Genomic DNA, 11,659 nt, shown 5'->3' on the forward strand with positions numbered 1-11,659 from the left:
TCTTTATTATACTTTTTACCCTAAACTTTGAATTTTTGTCCAAGTTAACAACAAACTTAATTAACGTTGGAGTGCATAGTGTAACAAATAGTTTAAGGTGCAAAATGTGCATTCCAAAAGCTTGTGGTGCAAAGTGTAATATAAGATATAGTTTAAGGTGATAAAGTGTGATTTCTCATTAAAAAAAATGAAATTATATACAAATTGTAACTAAGGATCCTTATATATATATATATATATATATAATTATAAATTTATAACTAATGTGAATAGGTACTATATTATTTATTTTTTCACTAATTACTCTTGTATGTATAAATCTCCTAAAGCCAAAACCAATTAAAGATATGTGTTTCCTAAAAATAGAAAAACTTCACAGTTAGAAAAGAAAAGAAAATTGCAGATTCGCAGTTAGAAGTTAGATATTCTTATTATATGAGTCATCCATGAAAAATGATGGTGCACAAAGTCGTCAATAAATCAATCGTCCGAACTCACAATGTCTGAAAACCTGAAGAGTGAAATACCTACAAAGTGCATCAGTGTGGTACCGGTTAAAGTCCCTCCGAATGTTAAGTTAAAAACTCACAACAATCTCCAAAAACTCTAAGAGCATGAGACTTAGGAAATAGTGTTCCATGTACATAGAAATTGTGATATCTTGGTGTTTATATAGGGGTCTAGAATGACCACGCTCAGTAGACTGTAGGCATCAACGTAATGGAGATCGTGGGTTAGTAGCATTGAGATCATTAGGTTCAATGTCCCTTATACTTAGTGGATGTGGGGTAGGACCCTTTGGTGTAGCGTTTTCTACATGTGAATAGATGTCAAGTGTGATATTTATTTATCTTCAAGGAGCAAAGTGTTTTCACTCATCTGACATGATAGGTGATGGATACATAATATTAACCGAGTGACCAAACTACGGCTTGAGTTTTAGTTAGCTTACTTGGCATGTATGTTGGACGAGTCTCAGGTATCAGACGATTATATGGTTGAAGTTATTGTCGGTATGATCACTCTATTGGTATTCATTAGTCATAACTGACAAGGAGGACACGTCTAGCAAGTGTCTCATGTCGGACGGGTAAGCCTTTGCTCATCGGATGCTCATTAGTAGGGCTGTCCAGAAGGATCCGGTAACCCGACCCACCCGAAGAACCAACTGGATCCGACCCGAATCCGGCCGACCCAACTGCTCCAGAGGGTAAGCAGCGGGTCTTCACCACCAGAAACCGATTCCGGTAGGTCGGTTTCAATTTTCCTCCCCTTAAACCCAAAAAAACTGAACCGACCAAGAAATTTCCAGATTCCGGCAATATTTTTCCAGAATCTGGCGAAAAAACCCAGATTGCGGCGATATTTTCCTTAAATCCGGTGAGGTTTTGACCGGATCTGGCGAAATCTCATCAAATCTAGTGAGATTTTCGCCGAATCTTGCGAAATCTCACCAGATCTAAGGGAAATATCACCGGAATCTGGAAAACTTCACCGAAATCTAGGTTTCCTCATCGAATCTGTGTTTTTTTCACCGTTTTCTCGTTGTCTTCTCAGATCTATGACTTTGACTGACCCACCCATTGATGATCTGAACCACCCGACCCGATTACTCCGACGGGTCGGTGGCGGGTGCATTTTTTCTCCACCCGATTCTGGCGGGTCGGTTCCGGGTTGGGCACAAACCCAACCCGAACCGACCCGTGGACAGCCCAACTCATCAAATGGTGTATGTTGAAAAGGGATTGAGATCAGGTGTAATTGGTATAAATGGCTGAAATTCAAAGTTGAACTTTAAATCTCAACCATTAAATATAAAAAATGAGTAAAGTAAAAAAAAAAAAAAAAAAAAAAGTAGAAACATATTGTGAGTGGGTAAGGGTGAATTGCATAGTGGATCTTAATCTGTTGGAAAACTCCCTATCAAGAAATAATGCTTCCCTTTAGTTTATACTAGTCGCTAACATGTGCGATGCATGAAAAAACTATTGACTCTGAAAGAAAATTTCACAATGAGTAAATAGACATTTTGAAAAAAATAATTAATTGAAATTAATCCAAACAAATAATTAACCAGCCAAAAATATAGTTTTTAATAAGAAAACAAAAAAATCACATGAACCTAAATAAAAAGCATTTGAGGTGAAGAATTAAGATCAACCTATTGAGACACAAATACCAAAAACCTCAAGACTTAAAACTTCAAAATTTATAGAATCCCCAAATTCTACTTCAGAACCAAACCAAATTCAACAAATTTATATATAACATAGCAAATAAAAATTTATCGTTCCTTAGGCTGGAAGACATAAGTTGCATCTTTGATTTTTCTCCAAAAAAATAGAGATGTTTTATCTACCATGTACAATATAAAAAAAAATTAGTAGAAATTCCAACCCAAAAACTAAACCCACAATTACCAACGTGAATCTCTTTTTTTTTCAACGTTAGTCTTTTTTTTTTAGTCCTATCAAAATTTTTGTTTTTATATAGATTATCAACATGTGAGTTTGAGTTTAAGTTGGACTTGTTAGAGAGATAGAGTTTCACTCCTTATTAAGTTTTGATTAAGCAAAAATAATTTTATTTAAAAAAAAAATGATAATGATGAGTTTGAGTTTAAATTGGACTTATTAGAGAGATAGAGTTTCATTCCTAGTTAAGTTTGAACTAAAAATAATAATTTTATTTAAATAAAATGATGATTTTATTTAAATATTGTGCTGACATAGAAAATTGTGAGAGCGTCAAAAACTTCGGTTTTATGTATAATAGAGATGTTTTATCTATCATGTACAGTATAAAAAAATAATTAGTAGAAATTTCAACCAAAAAACCAAATCCACGATTACCAACGTGAGTCTTTTTTTTTTCAACATTAGTCTTTTTTTTTTTTTTTGAGTCCTATCATAATTTTTGTTTTTATATAGATTATCAACGTGTGAGTTTGAGTTTAAGTTGAACTTGTTAGAGAGATAGAGTTTCACTTCTTATTAAGTTTTGATCAAACAAAAATAATTTTATTTAAAAAAATGATAATGATGAGTTTGAGTTTAAGTTGGACTTATTAGAGAAATAGAATTTCACTTCTAGTTAAGTTTGAACTAAAAAAATAATTTTATTTAAATATTGTGTTGACGTGAAAAATTGTGAGAGTTTCAAAGGTTTCAATTATATATATATATATATATCATTGTGGGATGCAGAAATTTAATAAGGTAACAATGTCACATGTCATATCCGAGGCCGAGGAGGCCACGTTGATGCTGAGAAGACCCTACCCTCGGATGGCGAGGCCAAGGAGACGAGCCTTAATCGCGTTAATGGAACACTACCCGAGAAGGCCGCATCGTAGAGAAATGGCTTCAGGGAGGGGGTTAGTCTTGTCGTGACTGAAGGGATGAAAGCTACCACCATATTAATTGCACCCCACCAAACTCTCTGACCGCATTTATGTGTAGAAGACTCTTGAACAGTACTGTCTTGGTTGCTGCAACTCACAGAAGATTTAGGGAAACGTCTAATGGGACAAGCACTCAAGTGGTGGCCTTCATGATCAACAAATGGAGGGTCAAGATCAACGGAAATAAAGCTATATGACATAAGAAACCCTCTAGGAAAAAGGGGCATCTGAAAATTGTAGAAGAAGGCACTGTAGCAACCAAGAATTGAAATTGTAATCCAGTTTGAAGAAATATATTCAATAACTACTCTCCTTGAATTTTGCCGAGGAAGGATTTTTTTTTAGAAAAGCTTATTTTTCTTTACTTTCTTATTATATCTAATCCAATGTGAGCATTGTTCAATCCATTGAAGCCTAGCTTTTAAGCACACTCTCTTCAAATTCATTGTGTTGGGCTCTCTACACCCTAATCCTGTTACTTCTTGGGCTTAGGATCCAAAACACGCCCTTACAATTGGCGCCGTTTATGGGAAATTCCTTGAGCTTTAGTGAGATCAACATTCGGCCATGGTAGGTTTAGGGCCTAACCGAGAAAAGTCTATTGGTTCCCAACGTCAAGATAATTTTCTCAATCTTGATCGAAAAAAGGACCGAGAGGTTAGTGTGCACACCACACACACCAGTAGGAACCAATCTTGAGGTGGGAGTCACATCTCTCATGACGAAAACACTAGAAGCCTACAGCTGGAGATAGACCGTTTGTGAAGGAGATTACGCCGCGAGCGACGCAAAGGAACTCCTTCAAGCTCTAACCATTCTTCTGGTGATGATAGTGATAAAAGCTACCAGCCTAGATCAAAGACTCCTCCCAGTGAGTCTTTTTCGTGTGATGAGGAGTGTCATGATAGACAGAGAGGGAAGAGTCTGCCTCACAAAGGCCTGGGCAACAACGCTATGAGTAGGGCTCTGAATCAGATTTCTAAGTCACCTTTCACCCGTAGGATTGAAGGAGGAAAACTTCATCGACAATTTACTCAGCCAACATTCACCATGTATAATGGCAGAACAGACCCTGTGAAGTATGTTAGCCACTTCAACCAGAGAATGACTGTTCACTCGAAGAATAAGACCTTGATGTGCAAAGTGTTCCCATCCAGTTTGGGAGCCGTGGTGATGAGATGGTTCGATGGTCTGAGGGGGGATTCTATTAACTCCTTTAAAGAGCTTACAAGAGCTTTTGGTTCTCGGTTTGTAACTTGCAGCAAAGTTCCTCGGCCTTTGGACTCCCTGTTGTCTATGACTATGCGAGAAGAGGAAACCTTAAAGACATATTCTAACAGATACTGGGAGATTTTTAACAAGATAGATAGGAATTTCAATGATATGGCTATAAGGACATTCAAGATCGGCCTACCTGCCAAGCACGGTTTGAGAAAGTCTTTGACTGGGAAACCTGTTAAGAGTGTACGTCAACTCATGGACCATATCAACAAGTACAAGAGAGTCAAGGAGGATCAACGGCAAGGGAAAGGGAAGGCTAAGGTGGTCCCTCAAGATAGGAGGGATTTTAGGTCGGACACAACAATAACCGTCTTCAGAGAGATTTTGCAAGGCAATCTGAATCTACTACTGCTCAAGTGGTTAACACGATGTTCCGAGAGGCAGTACATCAAATCCTGGAAAAAATTAAAAACGAGTCATACTTTAAATGACCAAATACAAACGAGCCATCTTGACGTGTACTTTTTTTTACGCATGACTTGCTTAATCACACTTAACCCAACCAACACTTGTCACATGCATTGCACACATATTAATTTGTTAAAGGAAGTTAGAGTCTAGGACAACAACCAAATTTGTATTCAAACTTTGTCCAAAAACTAACTTGATGTAAATAGTTATATATATATATATATGAAAATAATATATATTAAGCAATGTTATTCACACAATTTGTGTGTGTGTGTATAATTAATACGTTTCACTATTTTAAAAACCAGACAGGACCGGCCGGTCCGATCGGTTCAACCGGGAAAACCAGTACAATCTGGTCTGGTTAAAAGCCTTAAAACTGGTCAACAACCTGTCAAAAACCGAAAATTTTTTAAAAAACGGTTTGATGTCCGGTTCGGTATTTAAAACCATGATACGTTTTTTATTTTTTGCTTTAAATTTATTTGTGTGTGTGCGCGTGTAAACAGAAAGGTAAGGAATATGGCTATCTAGCATGTTAGACAAAGGCAATGCATGTTTGCACTTCCACCGTCTATTGTATGCATATCAACCATGGTTTTAAAAACCAAACCGAACATCAAACCGTTTTTAAAAAAATTTCTGGTTGTTGACCGGTTTTGAGGCTTTTAACCGGACCAGACTGTACCGATTTTTCCAGTTGAACCGGTCGGTCCGGTCCGGTTTTTAAAACAGTGATATCAACTATCAAGTCACAGTCTTATCTGGGTATCAAGTTAAAGCATTCTGTTGACAAAGATCCAAGCAAGCAACGATTAATATCATGTGCCATGGAAGTGCTGATTCGAGTAGGAAGGAAATATGCCTCTCAGATTGGCATTTAATATGATAAGTCGATAACGTAGTGATCCAAACCGATCATTACTAAAGCTAATACTTTTTCTTTTCTTTTTTTTCACGAAGATTGGTCTCAAAGTAGTTCCATGCGGTGAGATAGTTCTTATAAGTTATAACCCAAGAATCCAGAACTAAAACTTTTTGTTGGCATATTCTGATATATTCTTGAGGTAAATCTTTTGGTGGAATGTGATGACGTGAGAATATGAGGAACTTTGCTCATGACTCATTTCAAGAAAGCGATCCAACGCAGCCCTTGGCATCTTTGTTGATCATTTGGATCTGGTTCCCGCAGAAACCGACATGATCAAGTCCTCTAAACATTTCTCCTCTATTTGGTATTCCAAAAAACTTTCAAAACTAGCAGAAAGGTTTTTTAGCTTTCAATAATGAAGAATTATGAGCAAGAACTTGCAACTTGGGAGAATATTCTACATTCTCATCACCCAATTTCACCATAGGTCCCTGAACAGATTTCAGTTTTTCAGCCAGCTTAGATTTTTCACATTTAGAACCTTTTTTTTTTTAATCGAAAACAAGAAAACCAACCACAGGTTGAATAAACAAGAAAGCCAGAGGGGTTAAAACTTATAAAACTTGGTTGAATGATACAATTCATGACGTCCTGGGTTCTGAACTTGAATAATTTCTCAAATTAAGTAAACAGAAAGTTGGTGGATGATGTACAAGGACATGCATGAAGTCATGAACTTCCTATAGGCTTAATGTGGATAATTGCAGAAGCATTTATCCATAATACTTAGGTATGCCTTTGGAGGTAACTTTCTGCTGATTGTTAAAATTTGGTTAAATATTGGTTGTACCTTGAAAAAAAAAACAACAAAATGAAGATTTAAAAAATGTGGAAAAAAAAAAAGGCCAGGGAAAAAAACTGATGGCAAACAGATAGGGTATTTGGAAGCTTGGAGAAATCCATATGTAATTTTTGTCACATGACATTTTTAATGAACTACATGACTTGTTTAAACAATAACACAATATACACAGATAGTAAAGTTTGTCCCAACTAGGAACTACTCTGCCTCCTGACTTCCGACTTGAAGATTCAGATTGAAAGATAAACATTCTGTTGCATCATCCAAAATAAAAAGCAGACAGGAAACTATAGATGTATAGTGGTGCGGGACTCGGTGCCTGGCACCATTCTAACACATACATGTGCCCAAAAAAAAATTGCACCTTAATACATTTTTCAACCTGTATCAAGCCCTGTTCTGTTATGACAGTTACTTCTCAACAGTATACCTAGTCAAGTCAATCTTATTCCTCCTCATCTAGAAGAAATAGTTAACCACATAATGCAATTGAAAGAGTACAGGCACGCAAGGTTAAGGCAATTATGCCCGTGATAAATGGCATGTACGAGATAGTAGGAGAGAAAAACTCTATTTGCCAACCAATGTATTTCATGATTCATGAATCATTCTCCTTCATGCATAGTAAGGGTTTGACAATGGTTATGCATCAATAAAAATATTTAACAAGAAAAAAGAAAAGAAAAGATAGTGATTCATCATTCATCAAAACAACCAATGACTTGGCAGTGCTGTTCAAGTGAGGGTAATCAACATAGACGACCAACAAGCAACCAAGAGAGCCAGCTACCTAGCATTTCTTATTCCCATCATGGTACACAAAAAACCCTAAAGACATAACAAAGTATCAGATTGCCTGCACTTGTCTGAAGCATGTGTTCGTTTGTACCAATTCAGCTGCATTCCATTAAATTCTTGGGTCTCAGTGATGCCCAATAATAAATTCTAGAAACTTCCTTTGAAGTTAAATTTTGGAACTAAGACTTGGTTGGTGTTGATAAATATCCAACTTCAAAATTATGGGGCTCCATAAAGTCAAACAAGTAGTCTCTAATGATAAAAATTGCGATACAACAAAAAAGAACTCATTTGAGTTCATAAATGAAAAGCAGGAACTCTTTGTGAGTTTATACAGCCAAAAAAAGGACAAATTCTTGAAATAGAACCTATTGAATCAAGCAACATTCTAAAAGTACTCCCTACACCCTCCATCAAGATAAGAATCACGGAGTTCCAACAGGATGTACTTCTAACCCCATATGACATAGCACCTGGTGTGCAGAGCTACAATGTATTTAAGTACCTATAGGACAGCAAATGACCAGAATATTTATCAGCAGAAGAGTTCTATATAATTCCCATGACACAAAAAGCATTGCTCTATCATAAGTAAAAGATGAACTTCTCAAAGAAATTAGTTTAACGCATTTATGGTTCTTATTCAAGATAAATATTCAACCGTGACCTAGAAATTTAAACAGGATGACTCCTAAGATACTTAGGAAAATTAATATGATCAATCATGGCATATTGCAAAGCACAATTATGATCCACTATCAACTCCATTACTCTCTTTTTCCTTAACACTCATTCCCAACCTTTTTACTCCCTACCCAACCCAAACAGGCAAACACTGAGGCATGATAAAACCAAAATGATGAAACACAAATATCAAAGAAGAGAAAATAAAAGTACCTAGGAGTCAGCACAAAAGAAGAGAGAACCTCTAGGAGTTGGCACCTAGGGTTGGCTGGCGTCAACACCAGAACATTAGGAGAATTTCAAGAGAAATTTTCTTCATCATCAAAATAATCTGTCTCCATAAGAGGACAATACTATGTTTTTATAGACTACTAAACCCTAATTCTAACTAACATAAGAAAACCTTAATTTTTATTCTAATTGACTAAGAAAACCCAATTCTAAATGACTTGGGAAATCCCAATTTATTAAATTACATAAAATCTTGACTCTAAAAACTAAAATACTACTAAGCTAATTAACCAGCAATACCTAAAATAAAAAATAATATTGACTCCAAAATTAAATAAAACTAATTAAAATAAGGTCTAATACTCTAATTAAACATTTGGCCCTCAACCTTTTCCCTATGTTTCAAAATGGTCCCTAACCTTTCAAATGTTTGAGTTTAGTCCTTAACCATCTAAATGTTTATCAAAAAGGTCCACTTATGGATGGAAAAATATGATATAGTACAACAAAAACATTAAAATCAAGCACCGTTCTAACGCGGATCCCTAGTGATGAGTGTATGTTGTAGTTCAAGGTGGGTAAAAGCACAAGCAGAGGGAGGCGGCTTTTTTTAAAAAATTTCCTCCTCTCTTATAATTTTCATTTTAAAAAAATATATATATATATATATGCATATGCAATTTTACTAATTCCCCTCCCCCTCCCCCTCCCCCCAAACCAAAAAATATCAAGCTCCGCCACTTTAGTTTGGAGACAAGATTGGGAAAGGGGATCGGTATAGGGAAAGGGGATCGGTATAGGGAAAGAAGAAATAAATATTTTTTGACAAAAAACATTTTTTTTTTTTGACAAAAAACAAATAGAGAAGGAAAAGAGAGACAAAATAAATAAATAAATAATTTTTTTTTAACGGGACAAAATGGTTTTAATACATTAAAACTGTGTTGTTTTAAACTAAATTGGCATTTAACAATCAATAATTTAATTGACGGAAGGACAACATGGAAAACGACATCAAAATTTAGGAAATAAAATATAAAAGTAACAAATAAACATTAGGTCCAAAACCAAAATTGACCTAAATATAGTGTAATTTGCTTTTTCGTCTAAATTAAATATTAATCAAACACAATTAAACCCACCCAATAATTAACAACTCAAGACCCACTCACTCATCACGCTCAAAGATACCAACAATGGGGCAAGATGCATATCTGTTACACGTGGTAAATAAACCTAAATCAGAAATTTAAAGACAACCTAGCTAATCCCAGCCCAGCCACAACAACCAGTGCCACCTCACAGACACACTTTTCTAACAAAACCTTAATCTATAATTACATATATAACACTTCCCATTTTCAAATACTAATTAGCTAACAATCAGAACCTTTTTGCAAATATCAATTCCTTATAGAATGGATCATAATATAAATATGTAAAATACTGGACAAAATATAGACTCACAAAGAGAAAATGAGCGATCCTGGGAAATTTACGAACCCTGAGACAACTCGCAGAAAGCACGGGCTTCGATGGAAATGTGGGAAGTGAGTCGAGCCGCAGCGACTGCGCTGTGCAGTGGCATCAGCGATTGGGCGCACCCTAGCTCTCCCATAGTCCTTGCCAAATATTTGTATATATAAATTAAGAATTCAATTGTTTTTAAAATTAAAGAAAAAAGAGGGTAGAAATTAGAATACCTGGTGGAGGATAAGAGGGGTGGGCGAGAGTGGAGGCGTTGTGGAAGCGAACGGCGGAGGCGGGGGAGGGAGGTTGAGGAGGAAGAAGATGATCGGATTGATGTTCTGGCGGTGGAGAGCAGAGACCTCGACAGCGATCCACAGCGCCCAGCCATTTTCTGAAATGAAGAGTTCTTCTTCACCCACTTGGAATTCCCAAGTTTGAAGTCAGCTGAATTGGGGTTTAAGACTTTTTAGTTTAAAACCCTAGAGTTACAAAGCCCAGCCCAATTCTTTGTTGGATTTAGGAGGCACATTTTGCCTACGGAAAGAATTCGATCCTTCACTCCTTTCGAGCCTCGAATATTTTTTCCATTAATTATTATCTATACTATTATTTAAAGAGTTTCTCCTATTTAGATTCTTTATTTTTTTTTTCAAAATTGCTCATGCACCCCTATGTTTAAGTAGAGACAAAACTAAAGGACACTCCAGTAAAAATGCAACTCTAACTCTCACTAAAAATAGTCTAAAAATTAGTCACTTTCTTGTTAATTTTTAAATTACTTTATCCACTTATAAATTAGATTTTTAAAATAAAAATTATATATATAAAATTAATATGTTTTTTTTTTCTACAAAATAGGACCACTAAAAAAAAAAACCTCGTGGATCGCTGCATGATAACATTGCTTTGGGAGAGGAAATTGCAGAGTTTCTGGTTGGCAAGAACCTTGCAAATTCAGGAACGTATGTTCTTTTATCAAACATATATGCAGCTGCTAGCAGCTGGGATGGGGTGGCAAGGGTGAGGACCTTGATGAAAGACAGAGTGTAGAAGGAACCTGGCTGTAGCTCAATTGAGGTGAATAATAAGGTACACGAGTTTCTTGCTGGAGATAAGAAACACCCAAACAGCAAAGAAATTTACATGATGCTAGAGGAGAGAAATGGTTGGCTCAAGGCACACGGCTACACCCCACAAACAGAAATTGTGTCACATGACTTAGGGGAGAGACAAAAGGAACAATCCCTTGAAGTTCAGTGTGAAGCTAGCTATGGCTTTTGGGCTCATCAGTACTCAACCCGGAACTACCATAAAGATTGTGTAGAACCTCCGTGTACGTCTGGACTGTCATGCTGTGACCAAGCTGATTTCAAGGATAACTGGACGTAAGAATGTAACGAGGGACCGTAATCGATTTCACCACTTTGTGAACGGTTCATGTTCTTGTGGGGATTACTGATGAATTGCAATACGGATCATGTTCTTGTGAGAATTACTAATGAACTGTAATATATCATTGTTACAGTGTTACTATACTTAGCATTGCATTGATCGTATAATTTGAATAACTTTTTTAAACCAATTACCATCAGATTCCAACTTTGCCTAATCTGTTTGACCGCTGATAGTTGGGCTCATTCCTCAACAT

General features: G+C 36.2%; 2 protein-coding genes across 2 annotated transcripts; one reads left to right on the forward strand and one right to left on the reverse strand.

Moving 5' to 3' along the window:
* The first annotated feature begins 4,357 nt into the window (after positions 1-4,357).
* Positions 4,358-7,362, forward strand: LOC142625362 (uncharacterized). Its single transcript, XM_075799039.1, has 2 exons — positions 4,358-4,945; positions 7,240-7,362. The coding sequence occupies exons 1-2, from the start codon at positions 4,358-4,360 to the stop codon at positions 7,360-7,362; spliced, it is 711 nt and encodes a 236-aa protein (XP_075655154.1).
* Positions 7,363-7,797: 435 nt separating this feature from the next.
* On the reverse strand, positions 7,798-11,202 carry LOC142626149 (protein NONRESPONDING TO OXYLIPINS 2, mitochondrial-like). The gene is made up of 3 exons (XM_075799935.1): positions 10,245-11,202; positions 10,045-10,163; positions 7,798-8,131 (listed from the first exon to the last, which is right to left on the reverse strand). Exons 1-3 carry the CDS (start codon positions 10,397-10,399, stop codon positions 8,124-8,126), a joined length of 282 nt encoding a protein of 93 aa, XP_075656050.1. The 5' UTR covers positions 10,400-11,202; the 3' UTR covers positions 7,798-8,123.
* Between the last annotated feature and the right edge of the window lie 457 nt (positions 11,203-11,659).

This window comes from Castanea sativa, chromosome 2, assembly GCF_040712315.1.
Source record: "Castanea sativa cultivar Marrone di Chiusa Pesio chromosome 2, ASM4071231v1".
NCBI classification, from domain to species: Eukaryota; Viridiplantae; Streptophyta; class Magnoliopsida; order Fagales; family Fagaceae; genus Castanea; species Castanea sativa.